General features: G+C 54.3%; 2 protein-coding genes across 6 annotated transcripts in view; one reads left to right on the top strand and one right to left on the bottom strand.

The window, feature by feature from the left end:
• Positions 1-7,735: 7,735 nt before the first annotated feature.
• Positions 7,736-11,273, top strand: POMC (proopiomelanocortin). Its single transcript, XM_065834527.2, is given in 4 exon segments — positions 7,736-7,858; positions 9,427-9,462; positions 9,464-9,613; positions 10,517-11,273. Coding segments are annotated over 4 exon segments (960 nt in total). The 3' UTR covers positions 11,168-11,273.
• A 475-nt stretch (positions 11,274-11,748) lies between these two features.
• Positions 11,749-15,407, bottom strand: part of EFR3B (EFR3 homolog B) — a 54,040-nt gene continuing 50,381 nt past the window's right edge. For all 5 annotated transcript variants that reach the window (XM_071807180.1, XM_065834504.2, XM_071807181.1 and 2 more), the window contains exon 23: positions 11,749-15,013. In XM_071807180.1, coding sequence (XP_071663281.1) covers positions 14,908-15,013 — 106 coding nt within the window. In that variant the 3' untranslated portion in view covers positions 11,749-14,907. The remainder of the gene's footprint in view (positions 15,014-15,407) is intronic.

The following is a 15,407-nucleotide window of genomic DNA, read 5'->3' as shown; positions in this document are numbered from 1 at the left end:
TGCTCCTACAGCACACTCGCTCTGGGACATCCATGTCTTTCCTGTACTGGGGGTGCCCAGGGGTTATTTTAATCCTCTGCATTTCCAAGAAAGAAAGTCAACTGTATTTCCCTCACAAACTCTTAATAAGGGGGATATAAATATCAATGGATGGGGCTCAGGACCACTAGTTTCTGTTTTGCAGTTCTGTGCATGCAGGAATGGGGGCATGGAGGGGCTGTGAGCCCTGGTGATGCCTGGTGGCACCTGGTGATGCCTGGTGATAACTGATAATGCCCTGATGATGTCCTGATGATGCTTGGACTTGCCCTGGTGATGCCTGGTGATACCTGATGATGTCTGGTGGCACCTGGTGATGCCTGGTGACACCTGGTGATGCCCTGGTAATGCCCTGGTGGTGCCTGGTAATGTCCTGGTAATGTCCTGGTAATGGTCTGGTGATGCTTGGTTATATCTGATGATGCCCTGGTGCTGCCTGGTGACACCTGGTGATGCCCTGACGATGCCCTGGTAATGCCCTGGTGGTGCCTGGTGATGTCCTGGTAATGATCTGGTGATGCCTGGTGATGTCCTGGTAATGGTCTGGTGATGCCTGGTTATATCTGATGATGCCCTGGTGCTGCCTGGTGACACCTGGTGATGCCCTGGTCATGCCTGGTGATGGTCTGGTGATACCCTGGTGATGTCCTGGTGGTGCCATGATGTTGTGCTTCTAGCATCCCAGTGAGGAACATCTGGCACACATGAGAAACCCAGGTGCACTGGAGAAAGGTGACAGTGGTATTTGTCCTTTCACCGCTGTCCAAGGAGGTTGGTGTTGAGGGACAAAACCAGGACAAACAAAAACTGTAATGTCTGTGCTCAGCTGCCAGAAGATCAGCGATTGTTTCTGCAGCTGAGAGCCTCTTCTGAGCCAGCTTGTTCCTCACTAGGGAATGCCATTGCCTTGACCCCTTGGAGGCCTCCAGGAGAAAGCAGGTGCAATGGGAATAAAGCCACAGAAAACTCAGGTCAGCTCAGTTGTGATGGCCGAGATGAGCCCGACTCCAACTTTCCAAACCCATGGAAAATCAAGCTGCACACTCCTGCTTTAATTTCTGATGGGATCAAGATGGAGCTGCAGGACACTTCCAACCAAAATGATTCTATGACAGATAGGAGCAGAGGAAATGGCTTCAAGTTGCGCCAGGGGAGGTTGAGGTTGGATGTGGGGAACAATTTCTTCCCGAAAGGGCTGTGGGGCATTGGAACAGGCTGCCCAGGGCAGTGCTGGAGTCACCATCCCTGCAGGGCTGGACAGACGGACATGAGGTTCTCAGGACATGGAGCAGGGACAGGGGTGGGTTATGGTTGGACTCCATGATCCTGAAGGTCTTTTCCAACCAAAATGATTCTGCGATTCCATGACAGGGCTTCCCTGAAAAGATTTTGCCAGTTGGGATGAACTTTCTGCCTGGAAAAATCAAAATGGGAAAGACAAGGGAATTCTGGAGGTGCCAGAACATGTTGCCATTTTCCAGCCTACCAATATTTGGGGAAATCCAGCCACAACGGGGGATAAATGTGCCAAGAGGTGCTCAAAGCCTGCTATGCAAACCAACACCTTCCCTAGAGAAAACACTCTGCATCCAGAGCTGCATGTCCAAAATGACAAGTGTTCCCTCATCTGCTTTTCCAGGATGCTTTCCTCGGCATCTTTTGGGGTCACGCACACCCCTCCCCAGGTGCAGATGGTCTTTGTCCTCCTGCCTTTGGCTCTTCTCACCAGTTACATCTGCAGCAACACCAGCTGCTGCCTGGGAGCATCCCCAGATGTCACAGCGTGGCCACCCAAAGCCCTTTCACCCACAGCTCCCCGAGTCTCTGGGTCCCCATCAACCTCCACTCAGTGCAAAACCAGTGCCACACACCTCGTCCTGGTGCAAGACGTGCAGCTGGTACCCACCAGAGCATCATTTCTAAGGGAGATCAGGGTCGTGAAGGATGATCAGGAGCTGCTAAGCAACAACGAGCATCTTTTAAAACACTTGTGTCATTGGAAATGTTGTTCCTATAATTAAAAAAACGCTGCATTTCTTTACAGAGCAGGGACATGGGCTGCGCAGCTCCCAGACGAGGATGCTGGAGGTGCTGGAAGTCAAATGGCTCTTGCAGGAGCTGCAGAGATGTGTCCTTCACCACGAACTCGGAAGAGCAGTAGAAACAAACCTGTTCGAGCTGTAAAGGTTCTCATCCCTGCAGGAGCTTCCTTGGGGACAGGGTTTGCTGCACGGGTCCTGCAATGACATTTGGTGCATGATCTGTCCAGCGGGGCGATGTGACTCAAGTTTTTTGCGAGTATCAGGAAGAAAAGAGGATGCCAGGAAACGCCTATAAGCAAAAATGCCAGAAGTAAACTCAGAAAATACCTATGAGCAAAAATAGCAAAAGTAATCGCAGAAAATACCTACAAGCAAATAGATCAGAGTGACGTCGTTCAGATCCCAAAATGCCTTTAGCTGCGCCTTCCTAGAGAAGTGCCCGATTTTGGTTCAAATCAGAGAGAATCAGGCACAATTAGAGATTTCTGCATGTAAACAGGGTTAGGGAAAGTCATTGGCTTTAGGCAGAGCAGCAATGAGTCCCACCAGCTCCCATGCCACACAATCATTTCTTCTTCATTTTAGGTCTGATCTTGATTTTATCAAAGTCAGGAGGAAAATCAGTTGACGCCAGTAGAGAGGAAAAGGTCTCCTTCCTCCCTCTCTGATAAAATGCTTGCGTGCCATATTTCTCTTTTTACTGGAGGCTGCCCTGAGCTGCTCTTGCTGTGGAGCTCAGCACCTTCATGAGAACATAAACCTGGTACCAGGTGGTTGATGGGCCAAGGAATGGGTGGTGGGATGCCCAGCCCTTAAATTCAGAGCTGTTCTTGCTGTGGAGCTCAGCACCTTCACGAGAACTTAAACCTGGTACCAGGTGGTTGATGGGCCAAGGAATGGGTGGTGGGATGCCCAGCCCTTAAATTCAGAGCTGCTCTTGCTGTGGAGCTCAGCACCTTCACGAGAACTTAAACCTGGTACCAGGTGGTTGATGGGCCAAGGAATGGGTGGTGGGATGCCCAGCCCTTAAATTCAGAGCTGTTCTTGCTGTGGAGCTCAGCACCTTCACAAGAACTTAAACCTGGTACCAGGTGGTAGATGGGCCAAGGAATGGGTGGTGGGATGCCCAGCCCTTAAATTCAGAGCTGTTCTTGCTGTGGAGCTCAGCACCTTCACGAGAACTTAAACCTGGTACCAGGTGGTAGATGGGCCAAGGAATGGGTGGTGGGATGCCCAGCCCTTAAATTCAGAGCTGTTCTTGCTGTGGAGCTCAGCACCTTCACGAGAACTTAAACCTGGTACCAGGTGGTTGATGGGCCAAGGAATGGGTGGTGGGATGCCCAGCCCTTAAATTCAGAGCTGCTCTTGCTCCTCTGGAGAAGATACAACCAAGCAAGCAGCAGAAAGGTGCATGTCTTGTATCCATTGACTTCCATGGACTCAAGGCAGACACGGGTGGGTTCAGATGGGACCCCTTGATCCAAACCAGCTGGAAACCACATTTCTGGGTGTCCACAGAGTTGTTCACCTCCATTTAGGCACTCAAAAAGGCCCTGATCCTATGGGTGATCTACCAGTCTCTGGTTCCAAGGCTCAGTTTTACCATCAGTAAGTATTTTCTGGACTTAAAATCTTCAAGGGATGGAGATATAGATAGTTTTATGGTGGTGATCCAACTGTCTCTTCTTCTGGATGTCTCCTGGGTCCTTGCTCACTACACCCTGCACAAGCCCCTAATGCAACAGCCTTGCAGATCCATCCTCATCCCGTTTCACAAACATAAGATGAAGATGGTCCAGATAGACCAGGGTCCTCAGCACCACCAGCTGCACCCAGACAGGAGCAGAAGTGGGTGCTGAGCCCAGGAGACCTGGGTCAACGTCCTGCGGGGAATCTGTCCCCAGGTAACAGGGAAGGTGACTGTCTCAGCACCCAAAGGCTGTGCCAGAGGGACATGTAGCTCCTAGGACAGACCATGGTGGCCATCACGAGGTTTTGGGAAGCCACAAAGCACCTCTTGCCCCCTTGACGCTGGTGTTTAGAACCGGGCGGGACGGCAGCTCCACGTCCCACGGGATTTGAGCGCAGTTGTGACATTCGCACGGCGGCTCATTCACACCCAGGTGAGACCTGCTCTCCAAATTAAATCAGAAAGGCCAGATATCACGCGGCTAACGAACCCGTTCACCCATGGATGCCTCACCCCCACGTCCAGCCCTGCCGGGAAAGGGCTGCACGTCCTGAGCGTGTGGCTGTTATGGGGACAAGGTTGTGGTGAAGCCACCAGATCTCATTCAAGGCACTCCGAAAGTGGAGTGGAGCAGATCCCCGTGGGCTTGTCTTGCTGCTGGCCACCCTCAGAGCCAGGGATGAAGGATGCTGCTCTCGCAGTGTAATTATATGGTCCTGGATGCTCTTCAGCTCTGCCCTGCTCAGGGAGAAGAAAGAAGAGTCATAATGGTATTTTCTCCCTGCGGGAGGGTCCTTTTCTTCTTGTCTTGGCTTCCCACCACTCCCATTCATCTGTCTGGGAGCCGGCTGCATCCACTAATCACTTACACACTGGACGCCCTTCGGAAAAAAAGAAAGAAATTGTACTAAAAAGATTTAGTAATAAAAGATTAATATCCTGCTGTTACACTGGGAAGAGTCCAGCACTGAGAGGGGGAGCTGCTCATGCCAGCATCCCAGTTTCAAGGGTGGCACTCCTGCATCCTCCTGAGATGCTGGGGCACCAACATCCCCAGGAGATGCTGAGCTCCCCGGCATTGAGAGGTTGAGCTCCAGTTGTGGTTTTCACCAGAAGGAAGGACTGAAAGCACCGGTGGTGAGACCAGTGAGGATGGAGATATCGGACACAAAGCTATGGCAGAGGATGCTTCATTTCAGCCCTTCACCTGCAGCCGCTCCGCTCACCGAGGTTTCCTAAACAGATTTTGCATCATCCTTATAAATATAAACTGCTCAGATTGGCCTAATGAAGATGAAAGAGCCTTTAAAGTGGGAATCATAGCTCCGGTTTGGGCCATAAAGTATCTCAGAATAGCTCTGTGTCATGGAAAAATACTGCAGGTGGGGGCATCCATAGGGGAGGACGGAGGCAGCTGACGCAGTTGCAGGTGCTGGGGTGAGATGTGGATGGTCTGGGGATGGATTTGGGGAGGACATGGGGTCTGGAGAAGAGGTGAACCACACTGAAATGCTGCAGAGGGTATTCCTTGAGCCTCTGGTGCTTTGCCTCATTAGTAACCCCTCTCTGGAGGGTTTCACCCCATCCCAGGTTATGCAGGTGGATCTGTTGCATCCCGATATCCCTTGGCAAGGAGATGCACGTCTGAGCCCTCTGAAGGACAAACCATGTCCTATTTCTTTTCAGCCTCTTCTCTCTCCTAAGGCAGATGTCTGGACGAAGAGGCTCAACCATGCTCTGGGTCCCTCCAGCCCCAGCATCCCACTCATGGGCTGCTCTCCCCCGGGTTGGCTCCTCTCCCTCCAGAAGACTGTATCGAGTAAAGTAGGAGGAAATTCTTCTCCCACCCAAGACGAGACCACATGTGCTCCCTGCTGCTACGATCGTGGGCAAACCCCTGTGTGTGGCTTTGCTGTTCCCTGCAGCTTGTCTGCTCATAAGCATGTGGAGCAACAACTGCGCTTCATACGAGCTGGGGAGAAGGATGCCCACAGCCCATGTCCAGCTCTCCCCTGAGCCCAGACACAACAAAAATCACTGTTACGTGCTCCAGAAGAATGGTCCAGCCTTCAAAGGCCAACTTGGCATCGCACGCTGAGGATGGAAAATCCCAACGCAGATGTTTTTCTCCACTTGGGTAAACCCACAGCTGGAAAAGACCTTAAAAATCTTAAAATCATCTCCTGATCCTTATATGTGGCTGGGAACCAGTGTCACCACAGCGGGATGCTTGTGGGGAGCAGCCAGTGGAGGTGAAGAGCAAGGTTAGAGGCAAATCCACCTAAAACACGCAAGACACAGGGTGTAAAAAGCCCTGCAAACCTTGGTAAACCTGCCCTGAACACTGTTCTGCTGCTGCTAAACTTCTCCTGTGAGGCTTGGCGGGGTTTTGGGATGTGGTTTTAGCCCAAATGACCTCCAGAACAGAGTCAGGAGTTAGCAAAGCCCCAGCCATCCGCAGGGGTGGTCTGCATTTCGTCATTCTATTTTGGGTGGAAAAATAGAGCTGAGCCCTCCAGGCATGAGCCAGCTGGCCTGGGGCGGCTGGAAACATGGCACCGGATGAGTTTCCCCATCATTCCAGCCTCCTTGGTCCCTCCATCACCCCCAGACCCCTTCCAAGGTTCTGTCCTGCACCAAACATGTTGTAGAGGATGGAGCATCCCTCCTGCTAGCCCGTGTAAGGCTTGGCCAAGGAGTATGAAGGAGCCTCCTAGAAGCCAGCACAGCTCTTAGATATAGATTAGCCAAGGTCAACCCTATAGAAAACGAGTCATAGAATCATTTTGGTTGGAAAAGACCCTCAAGATCATCGAGTCCAAGTGTCACCCCAATGCTGGCACTGCCCCATGTCCCTGAGAACCTCATGTCCGTCTGTCCAGCCCTCCAGGGATGGTGACTCCAGCACTGCCCTGGGCAGCCTGTTCCAATGCCCCACAGCCCTTTGGGGAAGAAATTGTTCCCAGATCCAACCTCAACCTCCCCTGGCGCAACTTGAGGCCGTTTCCTCTGCTCCTGGCGCTTGTTCCTGGGGAGCAGAGCCCGACCCCCCTGGCTCCAAGCTCCTTTCAGGCAGTTCAGAGATCAGAAGGTCTCCCCTCAGCTCCTGTTCTCCAGCTGAACCCCCCAGGTCCCTCAGTCGCTCCCATCACACTTGTGCTCCAGCCCCTCACCAGCTCCGTTCCCTTCTGTCCACTCGCTCCAGCGCCTCAAGGCCTTTCTTGGCCTGAGGGGCCCTGAATTGCCCCCAAGGTTCGAGATGTGGGCCCAGTCCCACTGGATTTCACATCGCTGTGCAACAGGGAAAGCGTCCGCAGCCTAAAACTGGTCCAGCTCAAGCGGAGCAGGGAAACTGGGGCTTGTCTTGGGTGCAGAAAGGCAGCGTTGAGCCTGGCCCAGCCTCACCCTGCTTGGCCTCGCTTTCTCCCTACACCATAAAGACCTGGCCATGCTCTGGAAAAGCCACCCCCCAGGCTGGAAAACTCTTTCCCAACGCTTTCACCCCAAAGCCGGTGGCCACAGGACTCCCCGGCACGGCAGGCAGAGATGCCCAGCGCTGCTGACCCGAGAGGTTTGCTTTTCACCAAACCCCCTTTTATTTCACAACAAGACAACCCCAAATCCTTGGCACCCATGGGAGCACCAAGCCCTCCCACACCTGAGCCTAAGGAGTGACGGACACTCCTGTCCGGCGCGTCGGTCATAAACAACCCGTGCCAAACCCATCGCCGCGGCTCCTATTCTGCAAAACACTTTCCATCCACCCCCTCCCCCGGTTCCAAAGCTGCAAACGCAATTAGCAGCATCGTCAGTAAAAACTTTCCCGGCTGCGGTTCGTGGAGAGGTGCTAATCCCTCCATCCGCCGCGGGGCCGGATCCGGCAGGCGCCCATCGCTTGCTCATCTTTTGTTCGGTACCTGGAACGGTCCCTCTCGCCCCCCCCCCGCCTTCCCTCCGCAGACGGATGCGATCGGCACCGTGGGGGGGTATAAAAAGCCAGCGGGTCCAGCGGTTGAGTGGCAGATGCTCTCCGGGAGAAGGGGACGGAGGACGCACGGCGGCCGTCGGGCTCCCACCCCACCCGCAGGTAAACCCCCCGACAACCAACCACACAGCCCTGGGGGGGCTCCCCGATGTGTTTTTTGGGGTGCGTGGGGTGGGGGGGAGAAGGAACTTCGCGAATATATGGGAGAGGTGGATGGTGGGGATCAGCGGCGGCGGGCGCCGCGGTGGGTGGCAGGGGTTTTGCAGGGAGGGATGGGCAATAAAACAAATCAAACAAATAAACAAACAAACAAATAAATACAACATCCCCTTCCCTCCCTGCCTCCGGTTTACGGCCCCCTCGCCTGCGTTTATTGTCGGGTTTATTCGCATTACGGGGCGTTAATGTGTTACAGAAGTGCTGTTGTGCTGGGGAGTCCTGAGCAGCGACACCTGCAAATTTGGTCGGATGACAGAGAGATATTTCTGTTTAAATCTGGCCTGTCTGGTTGTTTTATTCCCCTTTCTGAACTATTTACCACCCTAAATCCAGGGTCTTTTCTTCCCCCTGCCAAGCAAAGTTCCCCTCCGTCCAGGCTCGACCTGGTGGCTCTGAAATCAGAGGGGAGGGTCGCTCTGCCTTGCAGACACACATTTTGGGCCAAAACGAGATATTCCATCTGTTCTCTTTCAATGCGGGATGGGGTTTTCCTCCTTGCATTATGAGGGAAGGTGAGATACGAGTGTCAACTGAGTTAAATACAGATTTTTGGGGAAAGAGTTGGGGTTTGCAGAGAGAAAGCAACCTTGGCATCCTTAGGGACCCTCAGCTGCATCCTGGGGGACCAACCCCGACCTCATCTTGACAGCACAGCAGCAACAACCCTCTAGCCCCCCAGTTTTTGCCAGATTTTGGGTTAATTTTGGCAGCCCCGTGGGCACGCCACATCCCAAACCCCACCATAGCCCTTCCCGTAAGCCAAGCCACCCATTCCAATGCTATTTGTTGTAAAATACTCACGTCTCACTCTCCTAATCTAATATTATTTGCAGCCGTGCCTCCCACCACGCCGCGGGTTTGCAGCCGCTCAAGGGGCACGGCAGGACAGGTTAGGAAGGAGCGTATATTTGGGTTTTAGAGGACGCAGTTTGCAAGCCGCGAGCGGTTGGCAAGGGATGAAACCCAAAGGCAGGTCCCTAATGCTTTCCCCTCGCAGCATCACTCATCTTTATGGGGTTTTTCGGAGGCGGCTGCAATCCCCACCGACAGCCGTTGTCACCGACGGTAGCGGTGACAAAGGACCTGGGCTCCAAAGAGAGGTTTTTCTGTTGGGAAGGATGAAGGAAGAGACAGAGGGGGGATGTTACCTGGTTTTTGGTGCAGAGCAGAGCGATGCGGGCGCAGCTTCAGCCATCGCGTTCCCTTTTCCGTGCCTCAGTTTCCCCTCTGGTGGAAGAAAGTCCCCCCCACGGTGACGGCGAGGAGCATCCCTTGAGGATGGAGGAAAACTTTGCAGAAGGAGGGGTTGGCAGCACTAATGTATCTCCCATGGGACAGAGCTGGGGGGCTCAGCTGGGGGACCCCACCCCTGCAACCCCAGCAGAGGCGACTTCGACAAGGTGGTCGCAATAAAGAATAAAAGAGGGGTTTTCTTCTTTTTCTCCCCGTAGTTCCTGCACGGTTCCCGGACCCAAAGGCCCTCGCGTCCCCCCCGGGAGCCCAGCGGCGATGCCGAGCGCGCTGTGGGGCAGCCTGCCCGTGCTGCTGGGGCTGCTGCTCTGGCACCCCACTGGTGCCACTGGTCCGTGCTGGGAGAGCAGCAGGTGCCAGGACCTCACCAGTGACAGTGGCGTTCTGGTAAGCTCAGGGATGGCAATCGCCATCTGGTTGCTTTGGGTTCTGACCCCCCCGCCAGGGAACGGCACGGTGGGCTGGGGATGGAGGTGACGGGGACGGCGTCACCACGGGGGGGACCCGCATTGATGTGGGGTGATGCTTTGCACCCAGTGACCCACGGGTTTCGGGGGACTCGTGCCTCTCGGCTTCACGCTGGGGGATGATGCTTAAATAAGTTTTTGAGCTTTTCATCCCTCCTGCATTGGAGTCTCCTTCTCTGCAGACATTCAAACCCGCCTGGACACCTTCCTGTGGAACCTCAGCTGGGTGTTCCTGCTCCGGGGGGATTGCACTGGATGAGCTTTCCAGGGCCCTTCCAACCCCTGACATTCTGGGATCCTGCATGGGATGAAGCAGCAAATTGAGTATCAAGTTTACCCCATGGATGCTCACGGAGGGTGGTGCTGACAGCAGCTCAGGTGACAAGTTTGTCCCCGCAGTGGGGGCTGTGCCGCCCTCCCAGTAGCATTTCCAGCCACCCAGGGCTGTTTTGGTGCCTGGGCACGATGCTCAACCATCAAAGGTCCTCACCAAGGGGGTGGCACCACATGGGGACCTCAGTGGGGCACAAGCATCTTGTGGAAGACCCACTCTGTGCAAGCAACACCCTGCAAAGTGCCCCTAGGTGACCATAGAATCATGGAATAGTTTGGGTGGGAAGGGACCTTCCAAGCTCATCCCGTCCAGCCCCTGCCATGAGCAGGGACATCTTCACCAGCTCAGGTTGCTCAGAGCCCCGTCCAGCCTGGCCTGGGATGTCTCCAGGGATGGTTCATCCACCACCTCTCTGCCCAACCTGGGCCAGGCTCTCACCACCCTCAATGTGATGTCCCCCCGCTTCCCACCCCTCTTTCCCCGCTCCAGGCGTGCGTGGCAGCGTGCCAAGCCGACCTGTCGGCCGAGGCTCCGGTCTACCCGGGGAACGGGCACCTCCAGCCCCTCTCCGAGAGCATCCGCAAGTACGTCATGAGCCATTTTCGCTGGAACAAGTTCGGCCGGAGGAACAGCAGCAGCAGCGGGGGCCACAAACGGGAGGAGGCGGCGGGGGGGAACCCGGCCCCGGCATCGCTCCCCGCCGCCCCACCGCCCCGCCGCGAGGAGGAGGAGGAGGGAACGGGGCTGGAGCGGGAGGAAGGCAAACGCTCGTACTCCATGGAGCACTTTCGCTGGGGCAAGCCGGTGGGACGCAAGAGGAGACCCATCAAGGTCTATCCCAACGGGGTGGAGGAGGAGTCGGCTGAGAGCTACCCCATGGAGTTCCGGAGGGAGCTGGCGCTCGGCGGCACCGGGGCACTGCCCGGCGAGGAGGAGGAGGAGGAGGAGGAGGAGGAAAGCCAGGAGGAAGAGGAGGAGAAGAAGGCCGGTGGGTCCTACCGCATGCGCCATTTCCGCTGGCACGCACCCTTGAAGGACAAGCGCTACGGGGGCTTCATGACCTCGGAGCACGGCCAAACCCCGCTAGTGACTCTCTTCAAAAACGCCATCGTCAAAAGCGCCTACAAGAAGGGGCAGTGATGGGGGGGAGAGCCCGAGGGGCGTCCTGCCCTCCCCCTTAGCTTTAGCGTCCCGCTGGCTTGTGTTTCACTTAGACACCACTCCTTACGTCCTTCTTCATTATCACTCCGAGGGGGGGGCGCTCCCGGGTGTCACCGGGTGGGAACAGGATTGGGATGAAGACGTCGCCGGACACGCACGGGGATGGGGGGGGGTGATGCCCGGTTGGGAGGAGGCTGGATGATTTTCATATATTTTCACTGAGCTGTACAATACTGTAAATGATGGGTTAGAAGAATTCTAAAGAAAAAAAATCTAAAAAAATTTAAAAAACAATAATAAAGTTTTTTTGCAAGCTAAGCAGGCGTCGGCGATGTCTCCATGGGCACCTGGTTGGTTGTAAATGGGTGGGAAAAATAGTTGTAAAGTAAAATCCTGCAGCTGGGGGGGTACAGAGGAGGGCTGGAAATCTTAGAATCACAGAATAGTTTGGGGACCATTAGAACCACAGAACCATTAAGGAACAATAAAGCCCATCTCCAACCACCATTCTTCCTCGTCCAGGGCAGAAAGACGTTGCCCAAGTGAAGACAGAAGAGCCCTAAAGGTGGCAACATCAACGTTTATTGGAAAAGGGCATTAAGACGATGCATTGGAAAATAGTCACGGCTTCTCGGCCCTGTTTTAACAACCCGCTCCCCCTCGGCTACACACACACACACACGAACGCCACAGTGCTCCGAAATACAGAGATGGAAACGCACACATGCACCTAAAACTGCCCCGCTTATAGAAATATATAGATATATTTCTATATAGAAATATATAGAAATATATTTGTCATCTATAGGTACACAAGTATCTAAACTAAATGTGATGTACAAACAGGTCACTTACACTGTGTGTGTGGTTGGGGGGGGGGACATTTACAGGTGGAGTTTGGGTCCCAAAATGCGGAGGGGGTGAGGGTGGGACATGCCGGGGGATGCAGCCAATGGGGAGGTGACAGCCCCGGCCCCGTGGGGACAAGCGTTGGGACCAGAGGGACAACAGGGAAAACCCACAGTCCAGGTCCTGGGAGCAGAACCCAGGGGTATTTTCTGCCCGAAAAGGGATGATGGGCACCCCGAGATGCGCCCCACGCTGTCCCCGCGGCTCCTTCAGGGCGAGCAAACCTTGCGCTCATCTTTCCACCTTTTTTGCGGGTTTGAAGAGTTTTGGAGGTGGTTTTTCCCTGCGGACACACAATCCGGGCTTTATTTGCTTTTCCTACTGTGTTTTGTTCAAGATTTTAGTGGTTTTTTTCATTAGAACAAACCCTCCCTTCCCACCGCCGACCCCAAAATCCGCCCCAGCCCAAACTTGGGGTTCAGCAGCTCTGGGCATAACTCGGGGAGCAAAAAGGGGTTGGGGACAGGGGACAGAGACACATGGGGACCCCAAGGAGACCCTCAGGCCACGCTGCGAGCGGGGCCAGCGCCGTGATCCAGCCCGGGGACCGAAATAAACCCTGGTTTTTCCTGTCCTCTTAAGCTAGATCGCTTCCTAAGCCCGGATTACAGCGCGGGCGCACAAACAAGCGGTGACCTCGGGGCGGTCGCAAACTGTACCCGCCCCCCAAGGGGGAAAACACGTTTAAATAAAGGGGGAGGCGATGTGTAATTACAGCTTAAAATAACTGAAGGTCTGGAGCGAGAGGTGGCGGGGAGAGGGGTGGTGGTCGAAGGAAGCGGGGGGACATGGGGACCCCGGCTCCAGTTCAGACCCTTCTGTGTCTCTTCAACAAAGACAGAAGTGGTGAGTCCAGAGCTTGAAAGGGACCCCCCCCAGGCAACTAAATACCCCATTTGAATGACCAAATACCCCCTGCGAATGACTGAAAACCTCCTGTGAGTGACTAAATACCCTGTGAACAACTAGAGACCCCCAGACAACAACTAAATATCCCCTGTGAATGACTGAATAGCCCTATGAATGAGTAAATACCCCTATGAATAAATACCCCTATGAATGACTAAATACCCCTATGAATGACTAAATACCCCTATGAATGACTGAAAATGCCCTCTGAACACCTAAACATCCCCTGGGAACAACCAAGTACCCCCTGTGAACAACTGAAAACCCCCCTGTGAACTAAAAACCCCCCTGTGAACAACTAAATGTCCCTGCAAATGACCAAATACCCCCATGAATGACTGAAACCCCCCCTGTGAGCCACTAAATACCCCCACGGACAACCAAATGCCCCCATGACTGATCGAATATCCCCTGTAAACAACTCCAAACCACCCGTGAACAACTCCAAACCCTCTGTGTATGACTAAATACCCTTATGAAGGACTAAATACACCTCGTGAACAACTGAAAACCCCCTTTGAACGAGTAAATACTCCCTTTGAACCACCAAATACCCCCTGTGAACAACCAAATACCCCATGAACTGAAACCCCCCTGCGAACAACTAAATACCCCATGAACAACTCAATACCCACTACGAATGACTCAAAACCCCCTGTGAATGATGAAATACCCGTTGTGAATGACTAAATAGCTCAAAAATGACCAAATACCCCTCTGTGAATGACTAAATACCCCCAAGCGACCTGTCCTCCCCATCCCGACCGTCTTCACCTCACACTTTTGGTTTGGTAGGACCCAGAACTTTCTACCATGTGTGTCCAAAGCAGAACTCTCAATGGGCTCATCCTCCCCCAACCCAAATCCTTGCTCCTTGAGCAAGAAGAGGTGCAACCCATGGCCCATCAGATGCAGGGTGGACCCTGTAAAACACCTTTTATCTCAGCTAATTCCTGCAGCGCGGGGGTTTCTTGGTGGTTATGGCTCAGTTGATGCAAGATGGGACTTTAGCAAAGCGATTCTGCTAAAGAAAAATAAAAGTAATTCTTTCTTTGAGACAGGAGCCCCAAAACTGTGACAACCCAAACCCAAAAATATGAAAATGGTGGGTTAATGAGTTAATATTCACCAGCATGGCGGTTGCTCATGCCTTGTGTCACTGCTCCGGGCTCAGCTGGGCATTCCTGTGGGTTTTCCCAAAAATAGTGGGTTTTCCCAAAGAAATCACATCGCCAAGTGACCTGGAACCAGCCAGGCTGCTGTGTGTGTCCCCACGCCACGGTGGGACAATCAACACCCCCACCGGGCAAACTCTCCATCGGGGACATGGGGACACCTTGGAGCACCCGGGGGAACTGTCCCCACACCCAGGGGGCTACGGGAAGATGCGGGGAGACCGTCCCCTCACCAATAACCTGCCCCAAAGCCAGGTTTTGGTTTTGGGGCTGCCCCAGGCTCCAGCACATGGCACCCCAGACCTTCTCCTGCCTTTTCTAGTCTCACCCCCTCCATCTCCAGCCTTGCCCTCACCGGGGGCTCTTGATGTGGTCGATGGATGATGTGGGGAGGGATTTCCCTAAAAAACGGGTTTGCTTTATGCCGGGAAGGCGCGCCCAACGTGCTGTGCCCAGAGCCAGGGCATCGCCTTTCTCCTCTCCAAAACTGGAGAGGGACATCACAGCAACCTCCCCGTGCCACCGTGCCCCGAGCCTCCTGCACCACCAACCGCTGCAGAAACGTGGCTGCGCAGGCAGCGAGTCCAAAAAGAAGAGTACAGGACACGGGATTGCGGTGCCAACAGATCTTGGGTGGCCTCAGGTCCCCCCACTGTCCCGCGGGGTCGGCGCTCTGTCCCCAAGAGGTCCCTTGGTGCCAGCTCGGTCCCGTCGGCACGGCCGCCCTCAGTACACGCACAGGTCCGGGAACTTCATCTCGTACACCGGGATGGAGTGGTTTTGGGGCTGGCCATAAGCGGCTGTGATGGTGCCAGAGGGGCTCGGTGGTGGCCTGAAACACAAGAGGTGGAAGGTGGATGAAAAGGGAGGCTGAGGGGAGACCTTCTGATCTCTGAACTGCCTGAAAGGAGCTTGGAGCCAGGGGGGTCGGGCTCTGCTCCCCAGGAACAAGCGCCAGGAGCAGAGGAAACGGCCTCAAGTTGCCCAGGGGAGGTTGAGGTTGGATGTGGGGAACAATTTCTTCCCCAAAGGGCTGTGGGGCATTGGAACAGGCTGCCCAGGGCAGTGCTGGAGTCACCATCCCTGGAGGGCTGGACAGACGGACATGAGGTTCTCAGAACATGGGGCAGTGCCAGGGGTGGAGGAATGGTTGGACTCAATGATCTTGAGGGTCTCTTCCACCCAAAATGACTGTATGATTCGATGAGGTGGTTTCCAGAGGGTTT

The sequence above is a fragment of the Patagioenas fasciata genome, chromosome 3, assembly GCF_037038585.1.
Source record: "Patagioenas fasciata isolate bPatFas1 chromosome 3, bPatFas1.hap1, whole genome shotgun sequence".
NCBI classification, from domain to species: Eukaryota; Metazoa; Chordata; class Aves; order Columbiformes; family Columbidae; genus Patagioenas; species Patagioenas fasciata.
The sequence above is the reverse complement of the archived record's forward strand: the minus strand, read 5'-3'. Positions and strand labels throughout refer to the sequence as shown.